Source organism: Astatotilapia calliptera, chromosome 20, assembly GCF_964374335.1.
Source record: "Astatotilapia calliptera chromosome 20, fAstCal68.1, whole genome shotgun sequence".
Taxonomy (NCBI): Eukaryota; Metazoa; Chordata; class Actinopteri; order Cichliformes; family Cichlidae; genus Astatotilapia; species Astatotilapia calliptera.
Window position 1 is genome coordinate 22,205,277 of NC_137441.1, and position 21,345 is coordinate 22,226,621.

General features: G+C 39.2%; 1 protein-coding gene and 1 long non-coding RNA gene across 2 annotated transcripts; both read left to right on the forward strand.

Annotated features, from left to right (window-relative positions):
- The first annotated feature begins 1,128 nt into the window (after positions 1–1,128).
- On the forward strand, positions 1,129–10,484 carry LOC113013436 (scavenger receptor cysteine-rich type 1 protein M130-like). The gene is made up of 16 exons (XM_080294357.1): positions 1,129–1,323; positions 1,442–1,621; positions 1,733–1,887; positions 2,076–2,220; positions 2,468–2,776; positions 3,801–4,106; positions 4,371–4,667; positions 5,088–5,396; positions 5,994–6,290; positions 6,581–6,853; positions 7,245–7,411; positions 7,840–7,948; positions 8,155–8,343; positions 8,778–8,870; positions 9,430–9,579; positions 9,665–10,484. Exons 1-16 carry the CDS (start codon positions 1,182–1,184, stop codon positions 9,847–9,849), a joined length of 3,306 nt encoding a protein of 1,101 aa, XP_080150483.1. The 5' UTR covers positions 1,129–1,181; the 3' UTR covers positions 9,850–10,484.
- Positions 10,485–15,959: 5,475 nt separating this feature from the next.
- Positions 15,960–16,430, forward strand: LOC145423094 (uncharacterized). Its single transcript, XR_013904204.1, has 2 exons — positions 15,960–16,102; positions 16,234–16,430. It is a non-coding gene; the product is annotated as an uncharacterized LOC145423094 (long non-coding RNA).
- The last annotated feature ends 4,915 nt before the right edge of the window (positions 16,431–21,345 follow it).

The window sequence follows — 21,345 nt, forward strand, 5'->3', positions numbered from 1 at the left end:
CAGTAACAGATACTGTTAAGCCTTCTGAAGACAGACCGATCTGGCTCAATGAACTGAAGTGTGAAGGACACGAGAGCGCTCTGTGGAAATGTAAACATCCTGGTTGGAACTACAGCCATTACCCAAAGCTCACAGTGAAAAAAATTACATGTTCAAGTAAGTTTTTCAGATTTTTGTTTCTGTTGTTTTTTTGTTGTTGTTGGTGGGCTTTTTTAGTGAGCTCAGTGACAATGACTCTTAGCTAAAGGTTGTTAAGGTACATTAACTATATTGGAAATGACTTGATAAGATCGATTGTGATGTTTGTTGGTTTTTTGTCTGTGTTTGTATTTGGCTGGTTTATGATTGTGCTCTTCAAGGTAATATCACAATAAGCCTGAATGGACCCAAATGTGCTGGAGCTGTCCAGTACTCCATTGATGGCAAATCGGGTTACTTTTGTAAAGACAGATTGGGTAAGAGTGTGATTCATTCATGTATACATTTGTAGGTTCTTTTCTAAATGTTAACTGTACATAACTTCAGAGGAGAAACAAAGATAACTTTTTCTCAGTAAAATGCAAATGCAGTAAACAATACACAGCAACTTAGAGACAGCGTTTAAGATCAGCGTAATGCAATTATGGTTAAATAAATTCTAAACTAATGTCAGATAGTTTTAAATTTTAATTGACTCATATTTTCCAATAATGGTTGTAATTAAGTTACTTATTAAAATATCATTCAGTGAAGATTTTCACTAAGACAAATAATGATGATATATTTAATGTATAATCCCAATCGAAAATAAAAATGAAGATACTTAAGGAAAGTTACTTTTCACCATTGATACTTTTATATTCAAACACTATAGTCGCAGAATTAGAAGCTTCAACATTGTCTTGTTAAGCCTGAAATACTAAAGTATCACACTAAAGACAATCTCTTTGTGCTAAATTATCAGATTCATGCTACTATCAAATATCTTCTGTGTTTCAAAGGACAGAAGAGTTCCACTACTGTGAAAGATTCTTCTTGTTATTTAATGGTGTACTACTTCGATCACATTTTAAAATGTTGTACACTATTTTTGATTAACAAAGAATATATAATTCCTCTCTCTTAAAGAAAAAAAAGAAGCCGATCTTCTGTGTAAATATCTCGGGTGTGGTGAATTCAAAGAAATTCTTACCTTAAAATGGATGGATAGTGAAAGAAGCTCATCAAAGATGGAGCTCGATTGTTCAGCCTTTCAAAATGCAGACCCAGATCATCTGTGGCAGTGTGTGAATGGCAAACAGGACAATTCAGCATCATGCAAACCTGTTTCTGTCATATGTGAAGGTAACACACAGACACACACACACACACTTACACATTATGTAAACCGATTTTAAAGCTGTGATAAAAACTGTTAAATATTAAATATGGTGGTGAATTCAGAAAGTGTTTTTATGAACAGGTCATACGAGATTGCAGCTCAAAGGAAATCCGTCAAATGTGTGTTCTGGGCAGCTGGAGAAAGAAGAAAATAACAACTGGGTACCTGTTCAACAGGACAACTTTGATTTTGATGTGTGCCAGCAAATGCACTGCGGTAACTCTCTCAGCCCAAACAAAAACCTTAATGTGACATGCACAGGTAATTCAACACATCTATATTCCAACACAAACAACTTCCAAGCAAACACTTCACACTGTGAAACTGCTCTCTCTCTCTCTCTCTCTCTCTCTCTCTCTCTCTCTCTCTCAGATGTAGTTAAAGTATTTCTGAAGCACTCTGGCAAAGACAGCAAGTGCTATGGTACAGTTAATATTGAAGTGAATGATTCAGTTAATCCTGTGTGTGCCTCCACCTGGACTAAAACTGAAGCTGAATTGGTCTGCAAGGAGCTTGGATGTGGGGAAGTGAGTTTTCAAGTTTAGTCACCATAAGTTACCTGTTGTTCTGATACATGGATACTGAGCGTTCATGTATCAGAAACTGTCCATACAGCAGTGCTACTGGATTTATTGTGATAAGTGTACTAACGTGCACCATTAATACTGGATGATTATCAATGAAATAACATAAACTCATAAATGCTTTGTTCTAGCTGATTTATACTGAAGAACATCAGAATTCAGGAGGGATAATGGACCATGTGAGCTGCAAAGGCAGTGAGTCCTCACTGTGGCACTGTCAGGCTCAGCATGGCAAGAACATCCAGTGTTCAAAACAACCTTATGTGGTGTGTTCAGGTGAGATACAGCAGTGGAAATGTACAGAGTGGCTGCTGATGGCCTTTGTCTGCTTTTATAATGGGATTTTAAATCCTGCAATAAATTCTCTGTCGAGAGAGAAAATGAGTTACTTCATTCAGTGAAATTGTGACATTGTTAAATTCTGATTATATTTTTCCCAAAATGTGTTCAGTAAGAGTTTAATTTAATGTATTTATTCTTTTTGTGTTTCGTGGCTGATAAATCTCTTATTGTCGTGGTACAGACAGTGTGGAGGTGAAACTGGCAGATGGTCCTGGAAGATGTGCTGGAAGATTGGAGATAAAGCATGAGGGCCAGTGGAAGAAAGTTCCTGTAAAAGGATGGACAGACGCTCAATCAGCAGCTGTCTGCAAACAACTGCAATGTGGGGAAAAAGGCAAAACTGAAAAATTCAGTCAGGGTTCTGGTAGCTTCCTGTCAATAACGTGTCCGAGAAATAAGAAGATATCAAAGATATCTGAGTGTTTAACAGAAAACTCAAACAACCAATTTTCGGATCGGGAAACGGAAGCAGCTGGAATCACCTGTGAGGGTGAGTGTTATTTTTTTTATTTCTCTGCCCTTCAGTGACATCAACCAGAAAAACAATTTCCTTCCTTAAAGGAAGGCTTTATGTCTATATCTTTGGTCTTTTAGTTGCTGAACAAGTCACAGATGATATTGGTGAAGATGGATCAAGACAGGAAAAGCTGCAGACACACTAAAATATGATAAATTGTTAAAACCAGGAAAACAACATTTTCGTTCATCAATGTCAGTCAGAAGAAAAGCTCAGCTTAGTTAACTTCACTTTTTATTCCTACAGCTCCTTCAGGCTCAAAAGTCCTTCCATGCCTACAATTTAATTTTCATTGTTCATTCCATTTTAACATTTTTTTTCTTTAAAATACTTGACTGTTTACACAAATATTTAATTAAAAGATTCTTTTGGCACAGTTACATGCTTAGTAATGAAAGTCTTACAGACAATGCTAATTTTTACCTATAAATAGAGATAAAACTAAGCACATTTTAACCTTATAAACGTTAAATTGGCCAAAAATTAAATTCGCCAGTAAAAAACAGTTGATTCAGAATGCTGCAGCACAAGTACTGACATGGACTAACAGTAGAGAGCAGATTTGTGATTTATTGGCTTCTCTTCATTGGATCCCTAGAACAAATTCCCTCTCAGACTACAGACTACTTATGGTTCCTAAAAGTGGAATAGAAGGCAGAGCTTTCAGCTTTCAGGCCCCTCTTCCTCTGGAATTACTTCCCAGTTTGGATTTTGTAGGCAGGCACCTTGTCTACATTTAAGATTAGGCTTCAAACCTTCCTTTTTGATAAAGCTTATAATTAGTGCTCAATAAGGTGACCCCGAATAATCACTTAGTTATGCTGGAATAAGCCCAGACTGTGGTATATCTCCATTCAGCTTCTTTCACCAAGTATGTATTTATGCACCACTTTCCTATTTTTGTGTCTATGTCTTTGTGAACCACTGACCTTTCAACAGGTAGACGACCTGCACAGCCACTTACTGTGTATCATGTTTCTCTCTTTGTGTCCATCAGGTCACAAGGTGGTGTTTTTAAGTGGAACCTGTTCTGGTCACGTGGGGATAGAGCATGGCAGAGAAATCTACTGGCTCTCTGGGTCTAAAGAGACATGGAACCAAGAGTCTGCAGACACAGTGTGTCAGCAGATGCATTGTGGGAACGCTTCCAGGTTTTCTTTCAATTCTAGGGCTGATATGATTAATAAAGTTTGGAAAAACTCTTTTAGCTGCTCATCCAGAAAAAAGTCTCTTTTTGAGTGTAGCCGAACTACACCTCTGCCTCCTGACCACCATAATTCTACTGCTTATGTGAAATGTTCAGGTAATGTGAAATATGAATGAGTTAAAGTATAAAACTAAGAATAAGGTCATTATGGAATTGATTTATTGTGTCACAGAAGAGACAATTTATTTATAACAGACTTTACCTTTTAATGTCCATAGATGTACATTCACCTCCTTGTTTTCTCTCAATCAAATTTCTACTATTTTCTATTTTTTCTGAAACCTAGCTTGGTCTAAGAAGTTGTGAAATATCTGCTGATACTAGTTTCCTCTTAAATTTAACTTTTTCATGTCACAACAGGAAATATTGAGATGAGGTTGACGAACAGCTGCTGGGGAAAAGTCAGGATTCGTGTAGAAGAGAAGGAAGGAGATATGTGTGGAGACACCTGGACAGAAGACAAGTCTGTGAAGCTGTGTGAAAAGCTGAACTGTGGGACGCCCATAAAAGCCCACAACAGTCCCAAAGATGGTGATATCCTCTTTAAGAGTTTACACCCGACAAATCAGACTACTGACCTGACACAGAGCATCTTTGTCAAAAACCAGGACAATGATAAGTCCTGTAAAGAAAAACCAGCCTATGTTGTTTGCTCAGGTAATTGTTTTTTTAAAAGTAATTTTATATTACAAAAATATAATAAATGTCATAACTTGCTTTTTAAAAAGTTTCATTTTCAACTGATTTGGACCCTTTGGAAAAAAGTGCCAGTTTTATTGGTTTGTTGATTCTTCAGTAACTAAGTTACAGGATAACAGAATGTAAAAAACAAACAAAAAGACATAAGTCTGTTTTTAAATGTTCCTTCAAATGTTTTAAAAATATCTTTTTAAATACTGTTTTTATAATTAAGCTCATTTGTGTTAAAGAAGCAAATATAAATCTTTCTGAAGCTATCAGACTGAAATTCTTTACACTAAGATGATGATAGTTCTTGTTGCTTAAAATTCTAATTAAAAATAAAATAAGACTATTATAAATATATGGTATTATTATTTTTGTTTTGTTTTCTTGCAGGTAGTGTCAAGCCCAGATTTAGCATTCCCAGTTACAAATGCTTTGGAAACGTAGAGGTGGAGTATGAGGGGAAGTGGATCCCTGTGTGCGAGGATGCTCTCAAAGACACTAACAATGGAAACACCATCTGTCAGGAGCTTAAATGTGGTGATGCTGTGGAGACTCTTCCCTACTTTGGACCTGCACCAGCAGATAAATTAGCCATTTCAAACCTAAACTGCATTGCAAATGCTAACAGTCCATTATCTGCATGCAGCAGTATTACTGCTTCTACAGCTGCCTGCAAACACAGTGGCCTCCGATGCTCTGGTGTGTATAATGATCTTTGTGTCAGCAGTTTCTGAATTATTCTTTGCTCCTTCAGCCTAATTTTAAAATAAAGGCTTTGAAACTGAATTGAAATTGAAACAAACTGAGACTAGTTTGTATTTCAGAAAAATGTTGAGATAAAAATAATGCTGCTTTCAAACTTTGACATGCTCGCCTTCAAAGGTTACTTTTAGTGAAATAAAGGGTAGAATGTTAACATCCTCACCTCCATTAATGATATTTGTTCTACTCAGTTTTACTCTTTTCTTTTCTGCTTGTTGTCCATGTCACCAGTACGGCTCTGCCACACAGTCTGACTCACTTAATGTCTGGAATCAGCTGGAAACAGCTGGCCTGTGCAGTCTGATGGTTATAGAAATATCGCTGTCATCAGTTGTCATCTCTTTGTTATCACTCTATAAAATCATTTTATTTACACAGCAGTCAGAAGGGTAGCTAAACTTCAAAAGTGTAAAACTTTAAGTTGATGCAGGATCATAATGTCATTTCTGTGTGCAGAGTGTGTTATTTATATCATTCAGATCCTGTTGGTTACATCATGTTTTGTGAACTTTTTATTTCTCTTGTCTGTCTCAGAATGGAGGACGATGGTACCTGACAAAAAGGCCTGTAGTGGAACAGTGTTGGTTCACTGGAGACAGGGACTCAGTGCTGTTTCCAGAGAAAACTTCAATGAAACTGAGAAGGAAAAGCTTTGCCAGAATATGGACTGTGGTGGATACCAATCAACAAATAAAATCCACCCCCAAACAATTGAAATAGATTCTTTTTGGAACAAAAGCTTCAGCTGTGGTGAAAATCCAGGAAGCATTTGGGAATGTGAAAATAAATCCACACCCTCAAGGAAGGAGCCTGTCTTTATTGAATGCAAAAGTAAGATTTATATCAGCAGGACTGATCTTAAATGATCACAGACTTTTTACATTTGCACTGGAAACACTGAAGAGTGAAACAAGACACTCGGAGTGTGAAGGAGAATTATTCCAGATACACTGGATAAAGTAACAAACCAAAGCTAAAAGTGTTAAATGAACTATTTGATTATGGACTTGTGCTTCATATTTTGACTTTGCAGTGCAGAGAAGATTAACTGATCATTTCTACCTCAGCACTTTATGTCTTTATCAATACTTGACTGCAGTGTTTATTGCTTTCCTTCCCAGAGGAGCCCAGTGTCAGCATTTCACAGGGCTGCCGTGGGGAAGTGAGGATAGATGGCGTTCCAGTGTGTGCTAGTAACTGGGATCTATCCTATGCACACAAAGTTTGCCAAGAAAAGCTTTGTGGCAATGCTGTCTTCATTGAATCCAAAGCTTCATCAAAGGGTTCAGGTAACATTTACCATGTCAGCTGTGAAAAGTACCATTCCATCATTGGCCAGTGCAGGAGGACTAAAGGAAAGTGTGACAAAAATGTGGTGTTCATTACTTGTAGTGGTAAGTGTGAGTCCATACACCTCTCTTTCCATAAACTCATCCCTATATACAGTACATACATGTATGTCCTCTCTTAATTATGGTAGTATTTTAATTCATTATCTTGGGGTAATTGTTACAGGTTTTTGTTTTTTGCAAAAGGAAACATGACAACGACATTCTCAAATTGCTTATGCCACTGTTAAGGAACTTATTCCAGTTTCTGTAACAATGACCATTTGGCTTGTTCATTAGAAAAGTCATCTCAGAAATGTAAAAAATGTACAAATTATTTTTGTTCATTTTTTAAACACATTATGAACGCAAGCAGATCATCTCTAACATCATATTTGCCAGACAGAAGTGGATGAGCTTGTTTCCTTCTTTAAACACAGTTTCTTTGCTTTTACAGAAAGTGTAAAGTTCCGCACCGCTGAAAAACATGGAGGTGTCCTTTATGTCATTTATCGAGATAAGTGGGAAAGAGTATGTCCATTTAATCGTTCCGCAGTGTTAGAGAGAAAGCTCTGTGAAGAGATTAAGAAAGAAAACCATAGCATCTCTACGGAAGACAAACAGGTAAATCTTTACATTCTGTTTCTTGAAACCGGTCACTAATCTTTCTCGTATGCTACAAACCAATATCATGGACAGTTTCCTGGCTCTGTGTCTCAGTTTATTTAAATCTAATAATGAAGAATGGAATGTGATTTTTATATTATTTAGGTTTATGAAATGGAAAGAAATGTATGGGAGGTTTAGCTGACTAAATACAAAATGCTCAAAGATTTTTAAGTTAAAAACTTACTGGACACTTTGCTGACACAAAGTTGCAGAAACGTAAAAGAAATGGACTGTCCTACCTTTGGTTTGGACTTCTAGTGACTTCTTTTGCTGTGTGTTGCTTTGATGCTTCAGTCAGGCCTGCTTTTTACTGCCAGAGATATTTTAGTGTTTTTTGTTCTGGCTGTATCACTAAATGTGAAAAAGTTTAAATTTGATTCAAGATAAACTTAGAAACAACACTGGAGTTCACTGATGTTACCATGGACATCAAGCGCTCTGTCAAACAATGTTCCTGTGAAAAAGTTTCTCCAGCTACAATCATTTGTCCCGGTAAGAGAATTCATGAATCCTTTCTTAATATCTTCTATTGGTTTCAGAAATATTCCTTCACATGTTTTGCAGAGAAGAGACTTTTTTTAAAATCTGTAACTCTGAGCTTACTTACCTTGAGGTGGTGCAGATAAACATGATGAACCAACTACAGCTCTCACTGTGACTGGATCCAGAAACACCTAAGTGGCTTTGCTTTATTTCAGGCTATGTGAAACCGACTCCCACGCCAACATCACCCTCACCACCCCCACCACCCTCACCAACCTCACCACCTCCTTCTACATCCATAGCACCTATTATCGTGGGTGTGGGATTTCTTCTTGTTGTAATAATTTTGATTTCTGTATTTATACGATTTTGTGTCAAGAGAGCCAGGAAGTCCAAAGTTTCATGTGAGTATATTTATTACATGGCTTGTTTCTCTTTTAACAAATTACCTTAGAACGTATCAAAAACTAAACTGAACATGAGATCCATCCTCATCATCCAAGTTTAAAGAAAAAGGCGTTGGAGGCTTTTTGCCACAAGAGGGCAGTCTTTCAGCATACTGACTGAATTCTGACTTCAGACAGCATTTTAAATAACACAGTCACTGTTGCTGACTGAACAAGCAGCACATTAGCAAAGTCGAAGATTGCTTACTTGATTGAAAATGTACATACAAAACGTGTAGAATTACCCAAACCTGTGCGTGTGTTGCGATTTTCCTTGTCTTGTGTTGTACCCTGGTACACTGGTACATCACTGGTTCAATAGCACAGTGCATTGGTTAGACAGCTGTAGTTATGTACTCTATCAGTAAATGTGTAATACATTAATCTTTCAGCAAAAATGCTGCCTGGGAAAGAACTGGAGTTTGAAAGTGGGGAATATGAGGATGTCATAGACAAAGAAAATGAGATGGAAGACCTCAGTCATGGTAGTGTGTCATTTATTCATTCATTTGTTTATTGATTGATTGATTATTTTGTTCATTCATTCAGTTTTTTCATATTCGTGTTATTAATCCTAATCAAAGTCTAGATTTTAGTGTCATTTAAACATAACTAAAACTCATTATTTGTATTGTGGTAATGATGTGGTAATTTAAGAAGCAGTAATACCTAAAACACTGTTATACTTTACACTGATAATATTAATCATTATTACATATTAATACACCAATTGAAGTTATGTCTACTTAATTGCACTATGTCATCAACTTGAGAGGTTCTGGCTATAGAAATGAAAACCTTACCTGAATTAAATTTGGCTTTACTTTTTGATGTTGTCTTCTTGCCTTGAGCTACTGCTTCTCCCTGATGTCCACTTAAAGGTGCACAATTTCCCTTTCAGCGTGGGCCTAAACAGAGATATAAAACAGATTTCAAATTACTGCACTAGTCAAGGTTCCGTTTTCATTAAAAATATGCACATATCTGAGATGTGGGCGTTTTGGGGGAAACTTTTTTTGTGTTCTCATGTTATTTTTCATTCAGGAGTCAGATCAGAGGCGGAAATGATCTCAGAGAAAGATGGGCAAAGTGTTTCCTCTTTACCTTATGAGGATATTGAAGCAGATGAGGCTCGACCCCTGACCTTCTCAGGCACGACTGCTCCTGCTGCCCGAGACATCAACGTTCATGAAGGTGTCCATAATGAAAGTACTAGCACTATCACAGTGTTTTGACTAATCAATGTTTAACATTTGCAATCTGATTTTCTTTGTGACAGATGGGGTGACTTACGAAGAGGAAGATTCACAGGAAAGTTATGACGACATTGGTATGATTACTGAAACTGCACAGACTACACCAGAGGTTCACAACAGCTCCCAAACAATTGATGACTTAAACACAGCAGCCCCAGGATTGGTGGAGAGAGATGAGGACTACCTAGAGCCAGATGTGGATGGGTGAGCCAAATATGGCTTTAGCACCTACTTAAAAAATCAGATCATGTAAAATTTGCCTTCCTTAAATGATATTATTTTAAATGGCTAAAAGAAAATTCAATTTGACCCAAAACCTCAGTGTAAAAAGTAGCAAAATCTGTCTTTTGATAAAGTTTGGCAAAAAACTTGAAATGTATAATATATAAAAAGAATGTTAAGTACTAGTATTCTATCTTTCTATTTTTTTGTTTGTTTGTAAACCTATAATTGAATGTAAGGTTTTTATAAACATCCTTACAGTGTTTCATATGTAACATTTATTATAATTAAATCTTTTATAATTATTACATTTTTAGGTTTGAACCTTTAAGTACTTATAGTGATGCCTCAGAGACTCAGGAATTTGGGAAATGGTTTAGATGTTGAGTATCAAACTGTATGTTATGTATGCTATATATAGTTTGATACACAGCACAATAAGCCGTTTTATCCATAAGATGTCGGTTTTAGAGTCTCTGAAGTTCTAAAACTGAAAATAAAATGTCCCATTCTTTTAGGTTGTTGACTTGTTTGTTTGTTTGTTTCTTTCTTTCTTTCTGTCTTTTTTAAAATCAATGCTTCGATTCAGAGTGTTTTGAATAAAAATTCATTATCACACAATTTAATGTTCTATGTAATAACTTAATAATTTCTCCTGGTGATCAAAGCTAGAGTCATTGCTTGCTACCAATGTTAACATGAATAAGGTCATTGCTAAGGCACTGACAGACCAGCTAGCGCAGCTATTAGAAGACCACTGAGAAGAGAGACAGCGATACAAGCAAGGGGACTAATTTGTAAGCAGTGCCCCTCATATCTCGTGTAAGCATCACATCTAGCATCCCTGTCAGAGGCCTTCTTGAGGGATCATGGTGTAGCTGAAGCTGAAATAGATACAGCCTTCTCCAGACCTTCTCCAGAAAGTGATGCATATCTGTCTAATATGAAGAAATATGATAATATGATAAACCTTTACTGCAGTCTATGAAGAGTCTATAAAGTCTATAAAGGGTTTAGAGTAGTTATAAAACAGCTACCCGATCACCTGCAGAGGAATGGTTTATTCAGCCAGATTTAAAAGTCATCACAGTACAGAAAAAGCATCAGTGAAGGTCACAAATTATCAGATAGTTGACTATTATCTGTGCTTGTTCTAGTTGGCCTCAGTACTGTTGATCATAATATTTCATTACAGAGATTAGATCATGCTGTAGGTATTAAAAGTAGTGAACTGCAGTGGTTTGAATGATACCCATCTAATAGACTTTAATGTGTTCATTTCAATGGGGGAGTCTTCTTCATGCATAGTGGTTAATTATGAAGTTCCAAAAGTTTCTATGCTAGGACCCATTCTGGTTACATTATACATACTTCCCCAAGGCAGTTTTATTAGAGGGCATAGCATAAATTTTTATTGCTATGCAGATTGTCACTCCACCCTTTGGAGAAAGCTCATTTCCACCACTTGTATCCACAATCTTGTTCTTTCAGTCACTACCCAAAGCTTGTGACCATAGGTGACGGTAGGTACGTAGACTGACCGGTATATTGAAAGACTCGCTTTACGCTCAGCTCTCTCTTCACCACGATGGACCTGTGTGGTGTCAGCATCACTGAAGCCGCAGCACGAATCTGTCTGACCATCTCCTGCTTGCTTCTCCCCTCATCTGTGAACAAGACCCTGAGATCCTCCACTTGGGGCCGTAACTCTTCCCTTACCCGGCGTGGGCACTCCACCCTTTTCTGGTTGGGGACCATGGCCTCAGATTTGGAGGTGCTGATTCTCATTCCTACTGCTTCACACTCAGCTGCGATGGTGAGTGTGAAGTGGTCTGCCAATTCAGAGGTACCCCCCCCCCCCCCCCGATCTCCAGGAAACATTGTAGAGGCATGTCAACCAAGACAGCCATACACATCCAGAGTCTTCAGGAATTTAGGGCAAACTTCGTCCGGATGATCTGATATCCTCGTATCGGTGTTGTTCCCACATCATCATAATAAATGTTGTTCCAGATTCAACATTGCAAGTGACCAGTCACATTGTTGTGACGTCCCCCTTTTGTGCCTTTGAAAAATACCGCCTTAAAAAAATCGAATTCACTTGCGAGAAGAGAAACCGCTTCTGTCCGCAGATCCAGGAACTTGAATTCTTTGCATTTCAGGATACTTTTCTTTAATAAACAGTAAGCATTATACATCCTTACAGAGGCGGTTTCTCTTCTCGCAAGTGAAGTAGATTTGTTTTTTTTCGAGGTCGCGGATGATGTCAGGAGAAGGTGATTGGTCACTTGCAATGTTGAACCTGGAACAACATTATTTATGATGACGAGGAAACAACACCAACACGAGGATATCAGATCGTCCAACTTCGTCCACCTAAGTGGCCCTGCCACCAAGGAGTTGTTTAGCTGCCTCAGTAACCTCCCTCCCAGAGATTGATGAGTTTCCTCCTCATCCCCAAACTCTGCTTTCTCTATGGAAAACGTGAGTGGGATTAAGAAGGTCCTCAAAGTATTCCTTCCTCAGTTGAGGTCAGCAGTGCTCCCTTCGTACTATACATAGTGCAGGTATAGCACCACTTTCCCCTCCTGAGTCACCTGATAGTTTGCCAGAATCTCTTCGAGGCAGTCCAAAAGTCTTTTCTATGGCCTTTCTGAACTCCTCCCAAATTGAGCCACTGCCAGAGCTCGTGCCAGGTCTGTCCAGCATCCTCCCCTACCTGATTACTCAACACTAGATGGTGATCAGTTGACAGCTCAGCACCTCTCTTCAATCGAGTGTCCAGAACATATGGCTGCAGATCTTGATGATATAATTACAAAATAGATCATCCACCTGCAGCCTAGAGTATCCTGTTGCCATGTATACATATGGACACCCTTATGTCGAACATGCTGTTCATTTTGGAAAAACTGTGGTTTGCATAGAAGTCAAGTAACAGAACACCATTCAGGTTCAGATCTGGAAGGCCATTCTTCCCAATCATGATTCCCATGATGCACTTAGCATTTCTCTTTCTCTCACCTCTTTTCACCCACAATACGTTTATACTCTAAACCTAATTATCAGTTATTGTTAACCTCTGGGTCTCTTCCACAGCATGTTTTTTGTCCTGTCACCCCCAACCAAGAGGACTGCCCCTCTCTGACCAGGGCTGGACTGGGACAAAAAATCATTCCAGGCATTTTGACTAGAGACCGGCCCACCAGGTATTATAGGAAAAACCATAAAGCCTTTGAATGAAAACAAACGTTGTTGTGACAGTGATGTACACTGTCTTGTTGGTACATATGTATCAATCTAATAAACTTAAACCTACACCATCCTCCCTATTCTGGTATTCTAAACAGTACTTAGCCGAAACCCAAAGACTGCTTGGTTGAGTTAACTTCCTGAACTATCTACAACATATGGTGGAAACCTGAAATTAAGACAGAGAAGACTAGAGGTGAGACATGATCATTACTGAATATTAAAAATAATAAATGACAGATTTAGTGATATTTTCATAAACTATTTATTTACCACATCAATAAACAGCATGGCAGGGCAAAATATTTTTTCTAACATGGCAACCTTTTAAAAGTGAAAGGAGACAGAAAGACAGGTGAGAAAGAATAAAACTTAACTGACTTGTTGATGGCATTTTACACAAAGTACTAATACAGTATCTAGAAAATGTGGGAAAATACTGGCATCATGTACAGTACTTTCTTCTGAAGAAATTATGTTGGGACCCTGAAAAAAACTTACTATGTACAATAATGGATTTCTATAAATTTGACATCAGATGAAAACTTTGGTTGTAAGATTCGGATAATTATTTGTTAAAAGCTAGAAATTTTAAATGAGAATAAGAAAGAAAAGTATTTCTTTGTGCCCCCTTTCCCTGTTAATTCTCTACCTGGCCCCCTGGCAAAACTTTGCTAGACCCGCCCCTGCACAGTTACCAGCTGTCAGCTACATAGAAAAGGATCCTGGTGTAAGTTGTCTCTCAGAAACAGTTCATAGCTTTCCTTCAACCCATTCATGTCACTTAAAAGGTAAACCTGTTTCTCCATCACCTGTTCAGCTCTGATGATTCAGTAAGAACATCTCCTGGTTTCATCTTCATGTTTCCCTCTCACCAGATAACCAAACAAACATCAGCTGATACTAGAAAGTAATATTAAATAAATTCTAACAACAGCTTATTAAGTTTAAAGGCGCTGCTGCTGTTTAACGCGACCTCTGCTAGTTTCCTCTTTCTAGCGCAAAGCGGGAGATAAACAAGCAAGAGAGACGAGACTTGTGGCAGAAACGCCAATCAGCCGATCATTGATCAGTTTCATGATTGAAGTAGCAGCAGGAGAGGGAGGTTTGAGAATGAGAGAAGAAGAGGCAGCTGACAGCGTAAAAGACAGAATAACTCCAGCTTTTTGTCTTTTTTTTTATTGTAGCTGAAGTACGGGACTAATCCCGTTTATTTTCAGCTCAATACGAAACGCATAATATTAACTCTGAATACCAGAGGATTCCGTTTTTTGCTGGACGGTAGGCAACTCTACTAACTAACCATATGAATAAAATAAAGTTCACCAGTAACATCATAGCACCCACCCAACTGTATAGAAACTCCGTCATGCTAGAGTACACAGTACGAGTTATTGTAACTGACTGTAAAAAGTCAGCACAACGAAAATAAACTCCACCTAAACTTGGTTTATATCTGACCCAGATAGACTGCAGGTCATAACTTCTTACCTGAAGCTCATTTCACCTGACAGTCGGACCTGCGGCCGCCTTGGGTCTCTCCACCTCCGCCTCCCCTTTCCCCCATCCACCTGCTGGCCTCCACCACTTGCTAAGTTTACTGAATCTGTGAAAGCTCCACCATAGCCACTACCAAACAATTGAGTTATTTTTACACGTCTGCCAGCATCTATCCAATCCGCCACCTTTCACTGTTTACACGGTTACGGAAAAAAAGACAACAAAACATTGGTCCATTTAAAACGAAAAATTACCATGCCCGATGGCCAGTCCAGCTATGTCGCTGACCCTGGTTCTGCCAGAGGTTTCTTTCTGTTAAAAAAGAATTTTTCCTTCCCACCGTAACCAAAGTGCTTGCTTTTAGGGGATCGTTTGATTGTTGGGGTTTTCTCTGTGTAATTGTTGGGTCCTTATCTTTCAATATTAATGTGAAATATGCTGAGCGACATTCAAACGATGGACTGATGTCTTCTTCATGTCACGGGGCCAAGTGGCCTGTACTGAACAGGACTCAGGTGCAGAAACCCAGAGCAGAGACAGCAGATGATGTAACAATTTATTAGGCTAAAGTGCAAAAAAGAAAACGTAGCAAAGACAAAAAAAACAATAAGACGTGGAGTTTGACGAGGTGTGGCCCGGGGAACGTGGCTAGGGCGAGGGAATGAGGCCTGAGATGCGGAGTGGAGCTGAGCAGGGAACAGTCACACTGAAGAGAGAAGATAGAGGAGTTAGCGAGGTAGTGGAGGCAGCTCTGAAGTGGCCAGTTGTAAGAGTAGCAATTCTTACTTGCAGTAGGGGACAGGGAGTGTTGAGAGGGGGGGTGATGAGAATCCAGGGGAGGCTGAGTGGCGTGGAAAGGCTGGCCTGAGATCCGGGGCTTCAGATGGAGTGTGATGGCAGGTAGTGATGGGACGTTCTGTATCGAGGCTTCGGAGCGTGTGTCGAGTAATGGAGGGGGCGTTTCCGCGAAGCGCGTATCGAGGCTTGCTTCATTTATGGGAGGAGCTGAAAATGATGACGTCCGAAGCCTCGCTGCCCGGCTGTACCACGTGACTGGTTCATGAAGTGGTTCGAACTTTGCCGCGAGATATGACAGCGATATAAACCCCTCAGACTACATTCAAAAATGTGGGTGTTTGATGGAGAGTTGCGGTTAGTGAGAGTTTGGAGACCGTTTGGAGGTTTATGAGAGTGAGGAGAGAAAGTCAGGAGAGAATGGAGCCAGCTAAGAAGAGGAGGATGTCCTCCCCTGTGTGGGAACATTTTGATCTTATTCCTCCCAACAAGGTAAATTTCTACAGAAGATGTATTTCCATGATACTGATGGTGCAATACAATTTATGTTGAGCTGTCTTGACTTTTGTACAAGGTGAAGTGTTTGCTATGTGCCAGGGAGCTGGGATATAACAACAACACCTCATCCATGCTTAGGCACTACAGAGCTTTGCATGAGAATAAGGGGGACACCGATTGTGGAGCAAGACCAGGTGAGCCATCAAATGCAATGATAATATAGGATGCAGTAATGTTACTAAATGATATAACAATATTATACAACTGTTATAAGTTACGTGTGTGATATTTATATTTGTGCTTTATCTTTATTGTCTTTCCTCAGGAGAACAATCTCAAATAGATGAAGACCTGGTCAGCATGGTGATTGAGGACTCCCAGCCATTTAGCATTGTGGAGGACAAAGGATTCAAAAGATTTGTTAAATCATTAAATCCTAGCTATGTTCTCCCCACTAAAAAGGTCGTAAAAGCAGTGAAAATTTAGTTTTTACAGAATAAAATGTGAACAGGCAGGACTGAGGCCTCAGTGTGTAGCTGTCCATACCTCAACATTACAAAAGCACAACTACTGTCCACACCCCAACCACACCTCACCTCACAGTAAATGATCATTTCCATTTCAAGCATTTCCAAATAATCATTTCCCATACTGCCACTATAAATATACACAGTATACTGCCATCACTACAATATACATGTTTTACACACTCCTTTTGTTGTTGACATTTACAGGCTGTGTGCAAAATGCCACACTCTTCAAATTCATGCCAGCTATTATTTTTACGTCCAGTAGGTGTCCTGCTAGAGCAAATGAAGCTTCATGAAGCTTCGCATTGGGGTGAACCAATTGGATGAAAAGCTTCAGTGCTTCATGAAGCTTCATCTGCCCATCACTAATGGCAGGAGGGCAGGCAGGTGAGGCATAGAGAGATTTTCAGAATGATTGCTTGGTATCCTGAGTCCGGAGGTGGAGCATGAGCCAAGATGAATCCAGCAACTGCAGCACAAGAGAGTTAACAAGTAGATCACAGCAAGAACTTGAGGTATAAGGCCTGTTACCAACATGTGTTGATGACGAACTGGCAGTGAATGAACATCAACGTGTGGTTTAATCCCTCTGGCTTGATTGCCTGCAATAGGCTCCAGGTGTGCAGGAGCTGGAGTTGGCCCTGCCCAGGGGCGGATCCCAGGTCAGTTCAGGAGCCTTATGGAAATTCCAGCCACCCACCGCAGACCATGACACTTCAATTTTAAACCAACATTTAGTAAGTTAATATTAATGTAACCAAATGACAGATGTATTACTTGTTAAACAAATGTGTAAGCTACTACACTATGGTTCCACTGGACCAATATATATTTAGGTTTTTTTTTCAAACTTGTTTTGTTTTTCTTGTTGTAATCTCATGAGTTCCTATATTAACTGAGATCTTAAACATCTGCATCCACATTCAAAACCACATAAAAAACCAAAATATTTCTCAGCCTTCTCATTGGTTACTCTGTGTGTACGTGTGTTCCTGTGTGCGTAAGTTGGGTACATTTTGTGCACTGGAGGAGGGGAAGACATTATGTGTCTGTGGTTTACGTGTTTGGGGTGGATGTGGGTTCTGAGTAAACATTTTCACATGCATTTAGTGGAATCCAAAGCATGCTCAGATGACTTGAGGTAAAATTTGTTACATAAAAAAGACCAAATAAACCTCTTGTTTTAACTGTGTTTCTCAAACCTTTTCATCAAGTGTAAACCCACATCCAACCCTGCCAGATATTCTCCTTCATCAACACAACCAGGAATGTTTCAAATATATACGTTTTTGTAAACCCAATATTATTTAGCCGTCATTGACTAAGTGTGCATGAAATCTCTTTACAGACAGTTTCAAGTGTTTATAGTAGTTCATTTAAGTTGCAATGCACGCCATGCACACATAACCTTAGTCTGAAATTGTGGTCATAAATTTTTTGTACTTGTAAATCAAATGTTGAATTTGTGTACTGAGTTTTGTAACCTTGTAAACCAAAATTTCTGAAAGTTTTATGTTTATGTTTTATGTTTGTGCATCTACAGATGAGAATTTGTGTGTGTAAAAAAAGTTATGTGTTTGTAAAAAATATTTACACGAGTTACAATTTTTTTTGTTAAATTGTAACTGGTTGCAGATACAAAGCAAAAAACTATGTGCACTCAGGTTCCCTAATCCAAATTCAAATTCAAATTCAAATTCAAATTTTATTTGTCACGTACACAGTCATACACAGTACGATATGTAGTGAAATGCTTGGACAACTGCTCGTGACCTAAAGAAAACAAAAAAGGAAAGGCTATGAATAAGATAGGAAATAAATATGAAAAATTAAAAAGGGTAAATTTAACTAGGAAGGAATAAAATATAAATTAAGGTTAAAAATGAAATAACTGTACAACACAAATTAGAATGAAGGGTAAATTTAACTGGGAAGAATAAGATAAAATATATAAATTAAAGTTGAAAATAAAATAACTGTACAACAAAATACACAATACACAATATAGAACTATATAAGAATGTATGAAGAAATCTAAATATAAATAAATATATACACAATAACAGCAGCTGTACAAGTATTAACTGGAAATGAAGAATATAGTGACCAGTGTTGTGCAAAAACAATGTCCAGAAAGTCCAGTGTGTGTGTAAGAACCATATGTGTGGGTCAGTACTGTGTGGTGGTGTGATTGAGAGACCGTATCGCCTGCGGGAAGAAGCTCCTCCTCAGTCTCTCTGTGTTGGTCTTCAGGGAGCGGAATCGCTTTCCTGACCTCAACAGAGAGAACAGTCTGTTGTTGGGATGGCTGAGGTCCTTCACGATCTTCCTGGCCTTGGTCTAGCACCGCCTGCTGTAGATTGAGTGCAGGTCAGGGAGCTCGGAGCGGATGGTGCGCTCAGCTGACCGCACAACCCTCTGTAGAGCTCGTCTGTCCTGCATGGTGCTGTTCCCGAACGAGGTTAAGATGTTTCCCGCCAGGATGCTCTCTATGGTGCACGAGTAAAAGTTCCTGAGCACCTTGGAGGGCAGTTGGAAGTCTCTCAAGCGTCTGAGGTGGTAGAGACGCTGTCGGGCCTTTTTCACCACGGTGTTGATGTGACAGGACCATGACAGGTCCTGCGTGATGTGAACTCCGAGGTATTTGAAGCTGTCCACTCTCTCCACTGGGCACTCGTTGATGACGGGGGTCTGGTAGTTCCTCTCCTGCTTAGTGCTGAAGTCCACTATCAGCTCCTTTGTCTTACTGACGTTTAGAAGGAGGTTGTTCCTCTGGCACCAGTTCTCCAGATTCCTAATCTCCTTCACGTAGGCCGTCTCGTTGTTATCAGAGATCAGGCCCACCATGACGGTGTCGTCAGCAAACTTGATGATGGTGGTGGAGCTGGTAGTGGCCACACAGTCATATGTGTACAAAGAGTACAGCAGGGGGCTCAGAACACACCCCTGGGGGGCTCCAGTGCTGAGAGTGGTGGAGGCTGAGACATGTCCGCCCATCCTTACTGCCTGTGGTCTGCCAGTTAGGAAGTTGGAGATCCACTGACACATAGATGAGCTGAGTCCCAGATGCTCCAGCTTGGTGGTGAGTGTGGAGGGAATTATGGTATTAAATGCAGAGCTATAGTCTATGAAGAGCATTTTAACATAATTCCCCCTTCTAGTGTCCAAGTGAGTGAGTGATGTGTGGAGGAGATGAGAGATCCTAAAGTAATAATGCTATTTCTAACCACTGATATACCAAAACTTTATCCTTTCAGCAGCTACTGAAAGTTAGTGGACCTAGCTTCTATGGGATATTTATATAGAGATTTATATAGAGATCTTCCAGCTTCAAACTGTATTACCCTTCCAGGACCTGAAGCTCCGTAGAGGACCCCTCCAACAGCCAAACCCATCTGTTCTCTGATTGGATTGTTAAATTTGTGATTGACATTACATTGACCAATCAGCTTAAAGGAAGAAAAATCGGGTCAAAATTTGTACTTGTAAGTTGAAATCCACGTGCAGTGAGGAAACCTGAGCGCAAAGTTTTACACGTAGTTTTTTGCTTTATATCTGTAACCAGACTTTAACAAAAAAAAAATGAAACTCGTGTAAATGTTTTTTTGCAAAAACAAATCTTTTTTACACACAGACAAGTTCCCATCTGTAGATGCACAAACATAAAACTTTCAGATATACTACTTAGATAGGTATACCAAACAACCTGAATCTGAGCGCATGTGACTCCATCTATATCCAATTACAAGTTCTCTGCCTACATTGCTGATCACTTGCTGAGGCTCCAAAGGGGTCCTGTCTTCTTTGTCACTGGCCTTCAGAGGGTCCCCCGGCCAATGTCACTCCCCAGCCAAGCTACAGGGGTGTCCTGGCACCTCTGCCAACACAAGCCTCCATAGAATGTCCTCCAGACATGCTGACCTCAGTGTAGTGGTAACACTACACCAAAGGTGCGTAGTATGTACAAACACACTACACACCTTTGGAGTGGAAATCGCAAGTTCAATTTCCAGCACAGTGTCCTGGCTAGACCTCCCATGCTAAAAATCAATCCTTGGAATGGCGTGACTATACCTGCAGCTGTGTATGATTGTCTAGGTGACAAATAAAGCTCGGTTTTTGTTGTTGTTTTTCACAAGGCACCAGAGGATCTCCACCACTGATGTTGACCTCCAGCTAAGTAAAGCTGAGCTGTCCCATGTCCTTCTAATTTGTCTTGCCTCCACTACTGGTTTCCTGGCCAAATTCCAAATGTTTTTGTAAAGGTTAAATTACATCATGGGCGTTATCATTTAATATTTTCCAAACTTCATCTTATGAAATGTGTTTTTTTTTCATATATATATCTTAATTTTTTTTGCAAATATGTTGTCATGTTTTTGCATCTAGTTTAAGATCTTGGCTGTCTTTTCTGGATGTGGTTGAAGAGTCCTGGTGTCTGTAATGCTGTTTAACACGATTTTGCACACAGTTTTGCTGCCATCATTATTTAGCAAAAAACAAAAACAAACCAAAAAAAAAAATCATTGTCTGCTATCCTGGCTGCAGGGCATGCTCATGTGTTAATTACATATAGAATTGCTATGAAATCTGACACATTACTGAATAATAATATAACATTTTTTGAGCCACCCATAAGTTGACTCGCTGGTGTGTTTCACATGCCCCGATGCATAACCCATTGCATTTGTCTTCTTCTGAGTTCTTGAAAAAGTCGCACAGTCTTGTGGAACAGTGTGTGTTTCCATAGTGTGCATTGACCTACAACAGGGTTTGTTTGTGCACCCCGAGAGTCTTGTTTGGTGGGTAGCATGCCCTTTAATTTTGTATTCAGTTTGATACAGTAAAATTCATGAATTTACTGTTTAAGTAAATATTTAAAACACATGAAAGCATACATCTATTTT

What these genes read in the sequence shown, in the direction of transcription:
- LOC113013436 (XM_080294357.1), top strand. Translation starts at nt 1,182, where the DNA reads ATGGATAGTGAAAGAAGCTCATCAAAGATGGAGCTCGATTGTTCAGCC. An exon ending in AGGAGCTTGGATGTGGGGAA is followed by an intron (nt 1,888 to 2,075) that starts GTGAGTTTTCAA and finishes GCTTTGTTCTAG; the next exon opens with CTGATTTATACTGAAGAACA. An exon ending in GGTGTTCATTACTTGTAGTG is followed by an intron (nt 6,854 to 7,244) that starts GTAAGTGTGAGT and finishes TTGCTTTTACAG; the next exon opens with AAAGTGTAAAGTTCCGCACC.